The sequence below is a fragment of the Microtus oregoni genome, unplaced genomic scaffold (assembly GCF_018167655.1).
Source record: "Microtus oregoni isolate MIOR12 unplaced genomic scaffold, Mior012 000040F_ref0000088, whole genome shotgun sequence".
NCBI lineage: Eukaryota > Metazoa > Chordata > Mammalia > Rodentia > Cricetidae > Microtus > Microtus oregoni.
Genome location: NW_024543207.1, coordinates 22302500 through 22319770, shown reverse-complemented (window position 1 = coordinate 22319770; position 17271 = coordinate 22302500). Strand labels below are relative to the sequence as shown.

Genomic DNA, 17271 nt, shown 5'->3' with positions numbered 1-17271 from the left:
CCGGGACCCGGCTTGAAGCCCCTCCCGCTCACAGGACCCCGCCCGCCTCAGGCCCCTCCTCTACAGCCCCGCCCAGCGCAGACCACGCCCTTCCCTTGGAACCCCGTCCCCGCCGGTCCCCGCAGCCCAGACCCGGCCCGCGGGCTCCGCACCTTCGTACGACGAGCGCCACTCCGCCTTGTGCTTCTTGTGCTTCTTGCCCATGGCTGCGGTCGCAGCGGATCCGCCGAGAAGCGGCTGCCCGTAGCCCGACCTGCGCCAGTCGGAAGTGGCCCCTTCGCCCCCGCTGAACACTTCCGGGTCACAGGGCTGTGCTCAGCGCGCGGCAGATTCGAAGCGCGGCGGGGCGGGGCGGCGCGGGCGACGGAAGTCGCTCAGACCCGGGCTCTACCAAGGTGCACAGTCCCACGGCTGAGGAGGCTGCTCCGCGGGGCGTCACTCGGGCCGCGTTTCCTCGGCTCTCGGCGGCGGCGCCATGGACGAGGCGGTGGGCGACCTGAAGCAAGCGCTTCCCTGTGTCGTCGAGACGCCCGCGGTTCACGTGGAGATCTTGCAGCGCCGCAGCAGGTGAGCTATGTGGGGACCGACCACTCGGGGCGCGTCCTAGCCGGGCCCCACCACGCGTGCCTCCGGAGGGCACTACCTTACCCCACCTCTCAGGATCCCATCCCGCGGCGTCGCACGCCCTCAACACGGCCCCACTTCACATAACACGAGCAACCTGGCTTTAACCACCCCACACCGCATAGCACCCCCAAATGGCATGACCCCGCTTTGCCCTGCACGAGGTTCCATCCCACCACACACTGTTCTGAGTTTCACTCACCGCTATCCCCTCAAGACCCCACCATCCCTCATCTGGCAGGGCCTCACAGCTCTCACGTGGTGCACAGTCTAACCATGATGATGGGGGCGGTGGTGATCTCCGGACGTCAGGGGTGCAGGAAAGTGGAGTGTAAGTAGAGCAAAGAGGAGAATAAGTGTTTAGTTGACTAAACCTGTATCTGGTGGTAGATTTCCTGTTACAAACTCGTGCAGGGCGGTGGTGGTGCACGTCTTTAATGCCAGCGCTCGGAGGCAGAGGCAGGCGGATCTCTGTGAGTTCCAGGCCAGCCTGCTCTACAAGAGCTCGTTCTAGGACAGGCTCCAGAGTTACAGAGAAATCTTTTCTTGGAAAAAAAAAATGTACATACTCGAAGTTAGACCCTACAGCTGCGGTCTTTCATCCCTTCCTTAACAGTGGCTGCTAACATGGGTTGAGTGCCCCTTGTATTTCAGGCTTGTCCCAAACACTGAATATTGATTAATCTTCATACTAGCATGTCAAGAACTAGTGCCACCTCTTTTTCTAATGGTGCTGAGAGTGGTCGGTGGTGTGACTGCAGGCCCAGGTCCCTATAGTTGATCCCTAGACAAGTCTACTCCCAAGCCTGATCTTGGATAGTGACTTGTGTGAGGTTTGCAGATTTTTGTGTATGTGTGGTTGTTTTGGGGGTTTTGTTTATTTGTTTTTGGTTTTGTTTTTTGAAATTTAAAACAAATTCTCCTGTCTCAGCCTCCTGCATCCTGTGATTTCAGGCATGCCCCCACCGCTCCTGGCCATACTTTAGTGTTTTTATTTTTAACTAAGATATTTTATGTATGTCTGTATTTATTTTTCTAGTACTGCAAAAAAAGAAGACATAAAGCTGAGTGTTCAAAAACTGCTCAACAGGCATAATATTGTGTTTGGAGATTACACGTGGACTGAGTTTGATGAACCTTTTCTGACCAGAAATGTCCAGTCTGTTTCTATTGTTGACACAGAATTAAAGGCCAAAGACTCTCAGGTAAATTCTCCTGGTTACTAAACTCTTAGGGAAAATGAGGTAATTCTCACGAATAGCTAATATTGACGTTGAAAGCAGCTCTTAATCTGTTGGCTTTGATGGCTAGATAAGCCTTAGCTGTGTGTCCTGGAACTAGGTGCTAGAAAGGATACCATGTGCCAGGATGCTCTGCTCAGGGCCAGGAACAGACAGAATGGGAATCTGAGAGCTACAGAGTATCGGACTGTGCCTGAATACCTGGATCCTCTCTGTGTCCATGAGCAGGTGTCGTGGTGTGCTCAGGAGTGTGTTAGCACGGTAGATTGTGTGTAAGTTACAGAAGTGAGATGGGCCTGCCATATGGAAGCTCTCCATCTCAATGAGCATTATATGACTCTTGCCTATAAAGAACTGATTTTGAGGGCTGGGATATAGCTAGTGGTAAAGCTCTTGTCTAGTTGGCGCAAGGTCCTGAGTTCAGCCTTTAGTATTATAGAAAGAAAATAAATATGTAAATAGAGAGAAAATAGGAAATTGATTTTGAAAAATGAGGCCTAGGTCTAAAAGCCTTTAATCTCAGCACTCAATGAGGTCAGCCTGATCTATAAGACTTTCCAGGCAGATAGCCCTACATCGTGAAACCCTGTTTCAGGGGGTGTGATGGGGGGGGGAGTGGGGGTCAAGAGCTCAAAGGGGAGAAATGGATAAACACCTTAAGAGCCAGTCCTAGATCAGAAATGAAATGCTAGACTTCCTCTAATCTGAGAACTGGGTTTTAACAGTGGTAGCCTTGGTCTTTACTTTGGACTTCAGCATAGAGAATGGCAGTAGAGAAGGAGGTGTTGTGAGTTGCGTTGTTTCTTTGTACCTCATCAACAGCCCATTGATTTGAGCGCATGCACCATCGCACTTCACGTCTTCCAGTTGAATGAAGACGGCCCCACCAGTGAAAATTTGGATGAAGAGACAGAAAATATAATTGCAGCAAGTAACTGGGTTCTGCCTGCAGGTACAGGGTCCTGACGGGTGGGCAGTGACGGAGGGGGGCAGCCAAGGAAGGCCCGAGTCAGAAGCTTAGGACCCACCTGGGTCTCTTAGCCAAGTTACTTAGTGAGAAGATTTGGTTTTTTGGTTTTGTAAGATTTTAGGATGCTTTATGCCTTATGAGATGTATGAAAAGGTAAAACTATGTTAGCTCTCCATCACTGTAATAAATGTTTGAGACAATTTGCATAAGGAGAAGAGTTTGTTTGGGCTCATAGTTTGAGTTCATGGAGGAGTGGCTTCGTTGCTTTGTGTCTTTTGCAAGGCAGAGCATGGTTTGGGGGAGGAGAGGGTGGCAGAAGAATCCTATTCTGTTCATGGCCAGATGCAGGAGAGAGAGCAAGAGACCTGTGTCCCACTATCCTCCTTCTGCGCCCTCCCTATCTTTTAAAGCTCCACTACCTCACAGAAACATCATGCTGATGATCAAGCCTTAGCATGTGGGCCTTTAGGGAATACTACAGATTTGGCTGGTGGTGATTGCAAAGGAAGGAACACATTTCTGAGCCTAGACTGTTTGTTGTTCCTTTAGACAAGTTCCTCAGATTGTGTCTGACTAAGGATGTCCCTGCCCAGCTGGTCAGTCCTGACTTCCTATGACAGTCCTTGCTTCTCTGGGGACTGTGCTACTGGATCCAACAAGTGGTGTCTAGGGATTAATTCAGTCCAAAGTTTTAGGTTTCTGCCATGTAGGGGGAGCTCGTGGTCTTTGTTGTTGTTGTTGTTGTTTGTTTGTTTGTCTAAAACACTCTTTAAATAATACATAGTTTAAAAGACAAGTCTAAGAGGAAATATAAATTGCAGCATTCAATTCATGGTGGCTCACGCCCTTAATCCCAGCACTTGTTGTATCCATCTTGATCTTCATTGGAAAAGCATTGGACTCAAGGTCTTCCTAAAATTGGGATTTTGTCTTACTCTCCCTTACAGCTGAATTTCATGGGCTTTGGGACAGCCTCGTGTATGATGTGGAGGTCAAATCACATGTAAGTTGCTGTACTTTTTCTCAAAATGTACTTACTGCTTTGCTCTCCTGCCTCTGTAGCACAAATTTTAATTGGCCTTAATAATAAAAACTTGGACTCGGCTGTTGGGGGAGGGGAGTAAAAGCTGAAGGTTCAGAAAAGTAGAGCGGCCAGCCACTAGAGACTTCTACCACTGCTCAGACCAAAGGGGCCGTCCTGTCCTCAGGCTGCACTGAGCTCCTGTCTCCTCCCGCCTTTTCACTCCTGGCTCCACCTCCCTAGTGCTGGGATCACCTTTGTGTGAGCTCTGTTTCTCTTTTAAACTGGATCAATTTCACGTAGCCTAGGGTGGCCTTGAACTAACAGAGGTCCCGTCTTTTCCCCAAATCCTGGGATTGAAGGTGTGAACCACCACTGCCTGTCCTCTAGTAGCTTAGCTCTGTACTCTGTTCTTCAGGCAAGCTTTATCTGTTAAAACACAAACGAAATATCACTACAAGCCTCCCTGTGTCCCTCGACTCAGGTGGCCCACATCCTGAATGACAATCTGTCAGAGGTTCCCTAGCATAGAGCTGATCCTTTAGGTAGGAGATGGTCAGAGATTGAGAGAAAATGAGATTTATTTTGAATTACATTTTTCTTGTGGGTCCTTTTGGTTACAAACTGGAAAACTGTCACTGGTGAAGGCACCTTCTCGGGCTTCTGACACATGTGCTGTATACATACCCAATTACCTGCTGTGCTGTCTTCAAGGAGGGAGTTTTTTATCTGATAAGTACCTTGGGCATCTTATTGGATGTTGTCATTCTGAGTAAAAGTGTTGACTTTGTCTCTCCTCTTAGAATGATACCAACTAGTGTTTTACCTTCTTACCTTTTAAAGATGCCTTCTAGAAGTCAGCAAATGATGGGAGATGGTCTCTGAGTGTTAGGAGGTAACAGTCCTTTCAGGGGTAGCCATGCTAGCCTTGCCCCTTTGGTGTTTAGAAGCAGGCCTTTGAAGCATGCTTTTGGGAACCTTTGCCTTGCAGGTGTCTTATCTGTCTTTCTGCTTTTCCGTGTTAGCTCCTTGATTATGTGATGACCACCTTACTGTTCTCAGACAAGAACGTGGACAGCAACCTTATCACCTGGAACCGGGTGGTGCTGCTGCACGGTGAGGTGGACACTTCTTCATGTGACAAAATGGATGGCCTGAAGTTGACTTGTACAATGTTTTAACTCTTTATTTTCTGAAAGAGTCAGAATTGTTCTTGGGTAATCCATATCTTTGACCCTGAAACAATTCCCTAAAGTCTCGCAAATTTGTTAGCTGACTTTTTCTTAGGGTCAAATTGACTGCTTCCTTCTAACCATTTTTATATAAAATGATTGCCTGTTTTTCCCAACTGAACATAATTGCTTAGGATAGAACAAGTCTCCATTCTTTTCTGTGTGATAGTTCCTGCTTCACTTTGTGAGTGTGAACTACAGAAGCCATGTTTTTTTTTTTTTTTGTTTGTTTTTTTTTTTTTTGTTTTTTTTTTTTTTTGTTTTTCGAGACAGGGTTTCTCTATGGTTTTGGAGCCTGTCCTGGAACTAGCTCTTGTAGACCAGGCTGGTCTCGAACTCACAGAGATCCGCCTGCCTCTGCCTCCCGAGTGCTGGGATTAAAGGCGTGCGCCACCACCGCCCGGCCAGAAGCCATGTTTTAAAGAGAAATTCTGTCAGGTGCTTTTTAGGAGGAAATATGGTTGATTTATACCCCACCCACACTGCTGTCATCACTGCATAGAAATGAAGCAAAGTCAATACAACACCCACATTATAGCAAAGGAAGGACTTAGGATAATTGCCAGTTTATGCCCAAGACTTCTAAAAAGTGTCATTTAAGGGGCTAGAGAGATGGCTTAGTAGTTGAGAGTAGTTGTAAGTGTTGCTCTTACAGAGGGCTAGGATTCAGGTCCCATCACCCACATGGTAATTCACAGCCATCTGTAACTCTAATTCCTGGGGATCTGATATCCTCTTCTGACCTCTGAGGGCACTACACGCATATTGTGTACTCACATTCAAATAAAAACAAAACACTCTACACAGAAAGTAAAAATAAATCTTTAAAACAAAAAGCTGGATATGGTATAGAGTAGGCCTTTAATCTCGGTCTTTTGGAGGCAAAAGAAGTAGACAGATCTCTGAGTTTGAGGCCACTCAGGGCTATATATTGAGACCTTGTCTCAAAGAAGGGGAAAAAATGTATTTTGGTTCACAGTTTTAGAGGTTCAGTCCATGATCTGTTGACTGCTGTTTTGGGGCCTGTGATGAATCGTATGGGGGGAGCATATGGGAGAACAGTCATATCGTAGCCAAGAATGAAAAAGAGAAGGAGACCAAAGTCCTTCAGTGCCCTTCACGTGCATACCCCCAATGACGTAAACCTTCCTTTATCTCCTCTCGTTTTCTGCAATCACCCAGAGCACCACTGGGAACCAGACTTTTAACAAATGGATCAAAGTGACATTTCAGATCTAAACTGGTATTGCTTCTCTGATCTGATGTGGAATGCAGGCCCCCTTTGGATTATCTGCAGTGAAAGACGCCACTACAGTAATGGTTTTGATGAGATGGCACTCTTCTATCTCATTTACTGAGAAACGTGTATTTGATCTTTGATAAGTGTGGACTTCCTAGAGGAAGTGTGGAGACAAGGGCTTGTGTCACTAAGATGTAGACAGAAGTGGTGTGTATTCAGTTTGCCAAGAGAAGTTAGGAGCCAGGAAGCAGCGTCAGCTGGGCGATTAGAAATAGGAAAGTCCAGCCATGTTAGTGATGTCCAGTCAGGGCTACATAGTGAGATCCTAGAGCTTTTAAACTTAACAATTAACACTTGTAGTAATAAGAGCAATAGTGCTTAACTATGTTTAAACGTATATTACATCACTGGCTTGAATTTATTTCCTTGGCTATTATTGCAGGTCCTCCAGGAACTGGAAAAACATCCCTTTGTAAGGCATTAGCACAGAAACTGACCATCAGACTGTCAAGCAGGTAACTTTGGTGACAGCAGAGAGGAGAGCAACAGGCACAGGACTTGTAACATCTGAAACTTTTATTTTCAGTTATTCACCTCTCCGTAGGTATAGGCATTTCATTTCTCTACACTCATGGTCACAGGGTTGATTCAGTCTTGTGACGTCCCCTGAGGTAGCGTGGCACTGTCCTAGTGCATATGGATTTAAAGAGAAGTGTTTCTGCTCATGGTGGTGGGTCTGGATACTAATGAGCAAGTTCTGTTCTTTTAGGAAAAGAACTTTGATTTTCCTGTGGACTTTCCTGTTCTTTCTCAAGTTCTTTCTGTTTGGGGTCTTGGCTCTCCTCACGTTTGAAGACAGTGTGGTGATTACTCATGACTTGGGAATCTCTTCAGCATGTTAGACTCATAGGTGTTCCAAAGTCGACCCATGTACTTTGCCCTTTTTTTTTTCCAGCTTTTTATTTTTAAAAAATATTTTATTTTGCTGTGTATATGGGTATTTTGCCTGCATGCATATCTGTGCCTGTGTGCCTGGTGCCCAGAGAGGCCAAAAGAGGGCATAAAATCCCACGCAGCTGGAGTTTCAATGGTTGTGAGCAGCCATGTGGGTACTGGGAGGTCAGACCCAAGTCTTTGGAAGAACAGACAGTCTTCTTAACTTCTAAGTCATCTCTCAAGCTCCTCTTTCTCATCTTTTAAAAAGTATCTGCACTTAATTTTAAACAGTTTCTATTGCTGCACCCTTAAGCCCATGGATTTTTTTTTTTTTTGAGTGTGGAGTTTTATTAAAAGGGAAGGGAGAGATAGAGAAAGAGGAAGAGAGAGGAGAGAGAGGGGAGAGGAAGAGAGGCAGAAACCTGTTTGCCTCAGCAAAGAGAGTGCACAAGCGCCCATGAATTTTTTTTTTTTTTTGTAGTGTCTAAACTGCTTTTACACTCAATGTAGTTATTTTTCATAGTTTCTTTTCTTCCTGTGAAGATTCCTTTTGGTTCTTTTTCTCTTCTTTCCAACAGGTGCTTTTGTTAAAAGTCCTGAACCAGATTACTATGGCTTTTTTAATGATCTTGCCTATCTGTTGACTGACTTTTTGTCTAGTTATGGGTCATATGTTCCTCCTTCCTGGCATGTGTGTTTAGTCTCTGTTGTCAGTCTGAGTGGATTTGAAATCGTCTAAAGGACACAGCTGTCAGTCTGTCTTTGAGGGAGTTTCAGGAGAAGTTTAACAAAGAAAGGAAATCTTACCCTAAATGTGGGTGACACCATTCTAAGACTAGTGTCCTAATCTGAATAAAAGGAGAAAACCAGCTGGCTGGTAGCATTCTGCCTCCCTGCTCCTGGTTGATGCTGTGTTCTAACCCACTCTGCATCATGCCTTCCTTATCATGATGGGTTGTATTCCTCTGAACTGTGAGCAAAAGTAATGCCCTCCTCTCTTAACTTGTCTTTTGTCAAGTATTGGACCACAATGATGAAAAGAAACCTAATTCAGCATCTCAAGTGTTTTCGCCTAAATACTAAATATTGTGGTTAAAGTATCTAGATATTTACATATTCCTTTTAAATTTCTGTCTTGGTTCTGGTAGCCTTTTCAACTGCTTGTAACAAGCAAAATATTCCTATGAGAAATCTAACCTTCACTTAGAAAAATGTGGGAATTTGTATTTATCTTATAAGTTAGAAAGGGGTGTGTGTTTACAATTATTTGTTCCTCCTCATCTGTCAAATACAGTGTTTTATAATTAATGTTACTTAATATTCACCCCAGTCTCTTTACTGTGTCATTTGTCATTAACTTCTTCTCTACACTTTGTAAGATGCAAAAGTAATTAGTACTATAGTTTTAAAAATGGAATGCTAGTGGTACTTTTTAAAGCAAGGAATTCTTCTGTGGACCTGTTACATGGGTGAGCTATGCGGAGTACTGGGAAGCCTGGCCTACATAGAGAGTTCTAGAACAGCCCAAGCTATATAGACCCTGTTTCCAAAGGAGAGAGAGGGTTGATTTTAGGAGCTTCCTCCTCTCCCCTGGCTCCATGAGGCTTGTTTTACTGTCACCTGAACTTACTAATTGCATCCTGTTAGGTTTCCTACAATTATTAATTATATGGAACTGCATCTCTTAAGAGTGGGGGTTTAGTTTCAGAATGTGGGCAATGGAGGGAGGTTGTATCAAAGGCAGTGTATTAATTTTAGTTTTCCTGCTTTTTCTCACCAGGTACCGGTATGGCCAGTTGATTGAAATAAACAGCCACAGCCTATTTTCTAAGTGGTTTTCAGAAGTAAGTATCAAATGTTTTAATTATTGATATTGTCAACCACAGTGGAAAACAATGTCTTCTGTCTTGACCAAACATACCAAACACAGAAGCTTTTGGAAAGAAGTAGGTGAAATGAGAAAGTCAACAAGGTACCTGACTGTGGTCAGGGATGGAGTCCAGCGCTTGAAGACTTGAAGGCAGGCTTCACAGTCATGCACTCTGGATCTGAACTGAGGGTACCAGTACAACGTTGTGGGTGTTCTCAACCCTGGAAGCCTGTATGCCCTTGTGGTGGGTGTAAACAATGTGCCTGCGACTTTCCCTCGTCGGTTTCAGTGTTGCCATCAGTGGTTGGTCTTGTTCCCGGGGAGTAAGCTCACACAGGTGATCATTGGTGGGGTCACTTTTACTGCGTCACCCTGAGCAATGACAGATGTGGTCTCAGGTCTCCATTGCCTAGGAAGCAGCAGCATTTGTGCTGACCTCTAAAGCCATCTCTAGATCTTGTCTGGTGCTGTGAGTTTGCTGGGGGCCGTCATGACAATGGTGCCTTTGTGCTCCTGTAACAGTTTACTACAAATTGGCTTACTAATATGAATGCTTTGTTTTCAGAGTGGCAAGTTGGTAACTAGGATGTTCCAGAAGATTCAGGACTTGATTGATGATAAGGAAGCTCTGGTGTTTGTGCTGATTGATGAGGTAGGCACTCAGATAGCCAATCTTTGATCCCTCTCACTTGGTCAGCTGTGTTGCAAGCTCTCTCTGTGGATCTTTTCCTGATGCCCCATGCAGGAGCACACATAGACACATTCACTGTTTTTATTCTGTTGACACAGTCCATAACCAAGTGCCAGTCACTCTTCACTGACATGTTGTTTTGTCCCTGCAGGTGGAGAGTCTCACAGCTGCTCGAAATGCTTGCAGGGCAGGCGCAGAGCCATCAGATGCTATCCGTGTAGTCAATGCTGTCTTGACGCAAATTGACCAGATTAAAAGGTAACTGGGGTAAATAGTGAGAGTGCACATGTGTAGAGACAGAAATATGAGGCTCAAATTGCTTTAGGTCGTGCTCTCGGGCAGTCATTTCCCTCACCTTGGCTTCTGCTGCTAGTGTCTCCCTACAGTCTCCAAGGAAGGTTCCCTCTGCCTGAAACCCTCACTACCCTCTCTTCCAGTATCACTTTCAGTCCTGTATGCCAAGTTCCTGTCACAGACCAGATAAACACTAAGTCTCAGACCGTTTCTACCTAGGTCCTGTGTTAAAATGGTCAGCTCTCTTCCCCTCTACCCAGTATCTCTGTCATACTGACAGACTCTCTACTCTCCTCCCATGGTCCCTATTATGGGGCTTCACACTTGCCTGCTTAGGATCCCTCATAATACGTATGATCTTCCTCATCTGCCTGCTTGGAGTGCCCCATTATGTGATTTCTTCCCCCACTGCAAGGAGAGGCAGTCATCCCTTCCCATTAGTTAAAAGGTGATGTGGGGTCAGAAGGACACCTCCCCTTGGTGTCCCTTTGCCTTCGTTATGCTCAAGGCTGATAGTCTTCATTGCCTCAAGTTCCCCTTAGTGGGAAGTCAGGGATGTTGCACAAAATAAGATCTTCCCAGAGCTGAAGTAGGTAAGACAACAAATCCAATAGAGTATACCACAGCTTTGTAGAGGCAAATGCCTTGGGAGTATCTGGGCATAGACCTGCTGCAAGCAGATCAGGGCTCTCGGGATATGAAAGTTGTATGACATGAAGCACAGCCACCAAAACAAAACTGGATAGGCTCTTCTACTCACAGACTTATTGGTCCTCTTACCTACGTCCCTGTCAAATAAGGCGGACCAGAACTGGGCCTTTAAAGTTCTGTGCCTGATTTTTGCCTGTTTACCACAACAGGCATTCCAATGTGGTAATTCTGACCACTTCCAACATCACTGAGAAGATTGATGTGGCTTTTGTGGACAGAGCTGACATCAAGCAATACATCGGACCCCCTTCTAGAGCAGCCATCTTCAGAATCTACCTCTCTTGTTTAGAAGAACTAATGAAGGTATCTATTTTCACTAGATTTGTACATGTCGGCAGTTAGTTAGCATAGCTTATTGTACACTAGTTCCAATAAGGCATTTTATCACATTAAAAATTATATAGTGCATCTAAATTTTGCCTGCTGACTCAATATTTTTTATCTTTATTTCCTGTAAAAGTAAAAATAAATTTTGAATTAGCCTATAAAATAATGCTTTTTTTATAGTACTTTTATATGCCTATGTCATTATACCATACTCTTAATAATATTTCTGGTTTTTTGGTACAATATGATTAACACTTCGGTATGTAAGATACCAGTGTGTAGGTTAGTGAGAGGGTTGTAGGCAGACTATTGGGCACATTCTGGTTCTGAGCTTGCCATGAACTATGGAAGTGGCCAGTCTCTTAGCCTATACAAAGGACAATGGAAGTCCTGCTTCACAGGTTATACTGACTGAAGGCCAAAGTTTTCAGAGTATCATGTGACTGAAGGTTATAGTTTACAAAGCTATGACTAACTGGAAGTTTGGTTCTCAAACCGCATCTGACAACTCCTGCTGCAAGAACATACTTTTGAGTATGGACTGTGGGGAATTGGGCAGTAACTGAGCAAACCAGTATGCAGAGATTTACAATAATGCTGTGGTGAATCCTTGGCTCTAGTCAGCAGAGTGGAATTGTCCTCACATCCTGCAGCAACTGCCTCTATTTTATGATGCTCTCTTCACCAAAGATGGTATGGTCACTTTTGGGCAGGAATAGGAAGCCAGTTCAGTACGGGTGTTCAGGTCAGCATTGTTCTGGCATTGACATCCTGTCTAGCTTCAGTAGCTGGAAGAAGGGTGGGGGGCCTCTGTGAGCTGCTTTACTGCCAAAGAGCTTAGCATGAGGCAGGTCCAGTGAATATGCTGGATGCGTTAGCTGTCAAAGGTGCTTTTGATGTGTCTTTTAGCCCTCATAATAGGGGAGCTGAGACCAGTTTCTTATTTGGTTATTTTGTGAAAACCATCAGGGGATGGTTGAGTTCAGATTCCCAGCACCCACTTGAATGTGTCAAACCCACCTGTAATCCCAGGAGTCAGGAAATGGAGACAGGATCTCTGGAGCAAGCTGAATGGCTAAGTAGTCAAATTTTTGAGCTCTGGGTTCAAGTGAGAGATGGTGAGCTATTATTGTGAAAGATATCAGTCTCTAGACACACACACCACATACACATGCATATGTAAGAAAGAACAAGAGATTTAGACACTGTAATAAAACTTGGGCTGGTCCTGAAGGAAATAATAGTGTGTAATTGAGTCTCACTCTGTCAGGAGCTTGCAATGGGCTCTTGTGATGTGTGCCTGCCCATATAAATTCACTGACTATGGGAACCTGAAAGAATCACTTGTGCAGAGAAGTAAGGATACCAAACAGAAACTTGTTTCCTCACAAGCCTCCAAATTACACAGAAAAGGGTTTTGTGGAATTAGTCAGTGCCACCCTGCCCGCTCAGCGCAGCTCCTTGAGGGAGAGTTTCAGGAACCCACTGCCTTGTCTGTCACTCTACTAGTCATAACTGAAGAGCAAACCGAGACTGTTCTGTTGAAGACAGCCGTGGTCCTGGCTCTGCGTTTCAGTTCTGCTCCTGTTTGTTTGACACATATTTCTGGAACTAAGGCAGAGTTCAGTACCACGCATCACTGTCCCCTACCCATTCCCCCAAGCTCTGACGTGTAACCAGAAAATATCTTGGCTAACAACTCAGCATCTGGCTTGCTACTGGTTTCTGAGCTATGCCTTATGATTTATATGCTGATCTTTGAAGAAATATAGGTATGTATGTGGAGATGAATATTAAAGTATGCAGAGCTGTATTCTAGTGTATCATGGTGATTATATTGGACTTACATAAATCATAAAAACTTCTGCTCATTCTGGCAGTGCTGGCCCTTTTTCTCGTGGTGCCTGCACCTTGTCTTGTGTGGATTGTGTCATAACCGCTCTGCCTTGTTCCCCAGTGTCAGATCATATATCCTCGGCAGCAGCTGCTCACCCTCCGAGAGCTGGAAATGATTGGCTTCATTGAAAATAATGTGTCAAAGCTGAGCCTCCTTTTGAGTGAAATTTCAAGGTACAAACTGATATTTTTTCTTAAATTTTAAGAAAAATCATTTGCTGAGGTAACCAGGTATTATGATTTCCTTTGGAAGTCAGAGAAGACTCTGTCAGTCAGCTATCAAGGCACTGCAAAAGTAGGCCACTCGGGAGGCAGAGGCAGGCGGATCTCTGTGAGTTCGAGGCCAGCCTGGTCTACAAGAACTAGTTCCAGGACAGGCTCCAAAGTAACAGCGAAATCCCGTTTTGAAAAACAAAAAACAAAACAACAAAAACAAAACAAAAAGTAGGCGTGAATAGCTGACAGAAGCCTGCAATTCATAGAAAGAAAGTGAGAAGGAAAATAACTTTGGTGATTAAGGTAGAATAAAGGGCAGGGGAGTCTGGCATAGAGCCTCAAAGGACAGGATATATATATATAATTGCAGAACATCAGGAGGCTACTGGGCAATGTGTTGGCAGCCATCTTAATGGAGTATTTCCCACAGACCAGTGTGGTGGCACTGGAGAGGCAGAAGGACCATGCTGTGAACCTCCCTTTCTGGCCAGTTTAGATTTTATTAAGAAACCATGAAATATGTGGAAAGTTAACATGAGGAGTACAGTGTTGCTAGAGACGAAACTTAAATCTATGAGGAGAATATACTTAATGTAAAAACATAGACACAGTGGCCTGGTTAACATGAGGAATACAGTGTTACTTACTCGACACCTGAGGCACTTGGTCCTAGAGCCTCACTTGGAGCAGGAACTTAAGAAGACAGATGATGTTGGGTGGTGCTGTTTGTCTACTCTTTTGGCCTTTGGTCTTTTGGGGGGCGGATCTCTACCCAGCTCCCAAATAAATACCAAGAGGCTTTTTCTTTCTTAGAAATGCCCAGCCTTAGCTTGGCTTGTTTCTAGCCAGCGTTTCTTAATAACCCGTCAACCTTTTTAGCCTCTGGACGTTTACCTTTTCTTCTGTATACCTTGCTTTAACTCTTACTCTGTGGCTGGTTGTGTGTCTTGTCCCTAGTGGCCTCCTCTCCTTGTTCTTGCTCCCTCTCCCTCAGATTTCTCCTCCGATTTATTCTCTCTGCCTGCCAGCCCCACCTATCCTTTCTACTGCCTTGCTATTAGCTGTTCAGCTCTTTATTAAACCATCAAGTGTTTTAGACAGGCAAAAGAATCACAGCTTCACAGAGTTAAACAAATGCAACATAAACAAAAGTCACACATCTTTATATCATTAAGTAAATGTTCCACAGCATAAACAAAAGTAACACACCTTTACATCATTAAATGTTCCACAGCATAAACAAAAGTAACACACCTTTACATCATTAAACAAATGTTCCACAGCATAAACAAAAGTAACACACCTTAAAATAATAATCTACAACACTTGGGAAGGACAGAGGACAGCAATCTTTGAGGCCAAGGCTGTACCCAGGATCACACCGAGGCTTGTGCTTTTGGGTTGCCTTGGCCAGCATTTGAACTCCAGATCACCTTAAAGAGAATGATTTTCTCTGAATTGTGCACATTTATGTATGAAGTTGACATCCATGAATTTTTTATTTTTTTTTAAATGCAGAAAGAGTGAGGGCCTCAGTGGCCGGGTCCTGAGAAAACTCCCTTTCCTGGCTCATGCACTCTACATCCAGGTAAGCTTCCCTTGGCCCAGTGTATTGGATACCCGGGGTCCTCTCCCACACTGTTCACAGAATTCTGGGGTATCAACTTAGTTTCTTTTCCAGCTGTGGTATGGCAAAATGCTCTTTAAAAAGCAATTTAAGGAGAGTTTGTTCTAGCATCATGGTGTGAAAGTCAGACCAGCAAGAACTTGAACTTGCTGGTCCACAATCAAGGAGCAGAGAATGAATTAATGGTGTTGCAGGGTTTCCTTTCCCATTGATATAGTGGACCCCAACCAGGGCCTGCTGCCCACAGTTGAGATAACCGAGATAATTCTCTAAAGACATGCCCAGAGGCCTGTCTCCCGGGTGATTTTAGGCTCTGTCAGTCATAGGCAGTGGGTACTTGGGAAGAAATGGCTCTCCCAGGTGTCTCCTCATACGTACACACACTTGTGTGTGCAATACACAGGCACACGAGTACTGTGGCACATTAGAAATTTGTGTCTAGAGCCCACCTCATATTCTTCAGTATTTGTGCCCCATGAGCCTGGGTTCTGTTTACAACCAATGGTGACCTGGAGTCGTTCCCTTACCTGCCCAGGGCCAGGCCTCCAACAAGCCCATCAGCCACCCAGTTCTCTTAAATCCATTATTTGGCATTCTCCCTGGCCGATGACAACTGCTATGCTGGTTGTAGTCTTCAGTACCAAGGAAACACCCGTGGGCCATGAGTGTGAGTGCTTGGTGCTGAGCTGCATCATCATTCTTGGTTATAAAGCAGCAGTGTTGTGCCCCACAGCTCCAGCACAGTGGCCGAGCTCTTTGGGAAAGGCTCTGAAATGGCAGGCCTTGAGGCCCCACGTTCTATTCCCGACAGATTTTCTTTCTTAGCAGGTGATGATTGCTGGTCTTACTTGTCTACTCTGGTAGCCTTTTCTAACCAGTAGGAAACAGCAAGATACATCATCTTCTACAAACCACATCTGTGTGCCTTGCTGTGGGCCTGAGAGGTTGTGGCTTGTTTAGCCCACATAGAGCTGAGCGTCTTCCTAACTCCGCAAATCTGTAGATGATAGCTGCCAGGTAGCCTTCTAAGGCCCAAGTCCGCTCATCATGGTCATGTGTCTTTCCAGGCTCCTAGCGTCACCATCGAGGGTTTCCTTCAGGCCCTGTCTCTGGCAGTGGACAAGCAGTTTGAGGAGAAAAAGAAGCTTTCTGCTTATGTTTGATCCCAGACAGCCATATCTGTGGCTTCCAGTGGACAACTAGTAGGTGACACCACCTACCTCATAGTGTGATCAGAAATTACACTAAACCATGTAGGTCTGCAAGCCAGACAGACGGGTGGGCAAACTTTGTCCAAAGAAGGACTGTTTTGTGTTGTTTTACAATCATATTTAAAGGTAAACTGCCTGTCTTTTTCACTGTTTTTAAAAGATAGTTCAAATTCTGTTTTAAAGACCTATCTAAATATTGATGCCATCCTGACTTTAGCGTGTCAGAACAGAAGACATTAAATTTGTTTAAAATGGAGAGAGATCAAAACAGCTCTCCTAGAACAAGAAAGAAGCTAAGTAAAAGACAGCATTGAAGATCTTTGCCCAAACTAGAAAGGAGCAGATACTTTCTGGCCTGAGCCTGCTTCGGTTAACACAAGATGCTATGTAATGGGTGAGAACAGCATGTTCCCATGATACAGAAATTGAGAAGAGGATTGCAGGTAAGGCCTTCCTTGACAGTGCTTAGATGTCATGTTCACAGGAGCAGTGTGTGCTATGTATGGTCAAAGGAAGCAGGCAGTGTGTGGAAATTTCTGCTGTGTTTTGTTTCTCCAATAATGTTACTCATATTTCAAGTGTAAATTCATGTTGCCAAATATAAAATAAGTCATTAAGTGTTGCACCTCAGATATCATGTTTTACTTCATCTTCTGCTAAAAGTAGTTTGGCATTGATGCTTGTACATAAAGTCACTTTTAAAAGGGAGTGCTGCCTTTGTCATAGAAAGTTTTTAAATATTAAACTTGTCTTCAGAATGCTCTCAATTTTATACTATCTGCTTCAAATGCTGTGAATGTTACTAATAATGACTGATGTGTTCATACAGCTTTAAATCTGCTGTGTTCCAAGGACCATACAGTATAGTTGTGTCATTGGCGGGAGCACACCCACCCTGCCAGTAGGGTTAGGAGTAGTAGTACTGAGACACCACAGGCCATGGCTATGCCTGTCAACTCAACTTTACCTCCCGATCTGATACAGACTTGGAAAACGGGGCCCTGCTCTTTAATTCCTGGGGCTCCCATGGGTGCTTTGACTTCACTTTCCCCTGGGAAGCTGCGGATAGAGCAGTGACTGGAGTAGTCTGCCACTTCCTGCTTCTCTCTGTGCATCCTTTCTACTGGTCTGTGCTTTTCAGGGTTTCCGCCTGATCTACTGTTC

General features: G+C 44.7%; 2 protein-coding genes across 4 annotated transcripts in view; one reads left to right on the top strand and one right to left on the bottom strand.

The window, feature by feature from the left end:
- Brd9 (bromodomain containing 9) overlaps nt 1-348 on the bottom strand; it is a 21768-nt gene extending 21420 nt beyond the window's left edge. For 2 of the 3 annotated variants that reach the window (XM_041632141.1, XM_041632142.1), the window contains exon 1: nt 153-348. In XM_041632141.1, coding sequence (XP_041488075.1) covers nt 153-204 — 52 coding nt within the window. In that variant the 5' untranslated portion in view covers nt 205-348. The remainder of the gene's footprint in view (nt 1-152) is intronic. The other variant, XM_041632140.1, reaches the window with a different exon arrangement.
- Trip13 (thyroid hormone receptor interactor 13) lies at nt 314-17271 on the top strand. Its single transcript, XM_041632143.1, has 13 exons — nt 314-567; nt 1664-1829; nt 2688-2817; nt 3783-3838; nt 4882-4972; nt 6771-6843; nt 9045-9108; nt 9700-9786; nt 9977-10083; nt 10980-11133; nt 13115-13227; nt 14788-14857; nt 15964-17271. Exons 1-13 carry the CDS (start codon nt 476-478, stop codon nt 16057-16059), a joined length of 1299 nt encoding a protein of 432 aa, XP_041488077.1. The 5' UTR covers nt 314-475; the 3' UTR covers nt 16060-17271.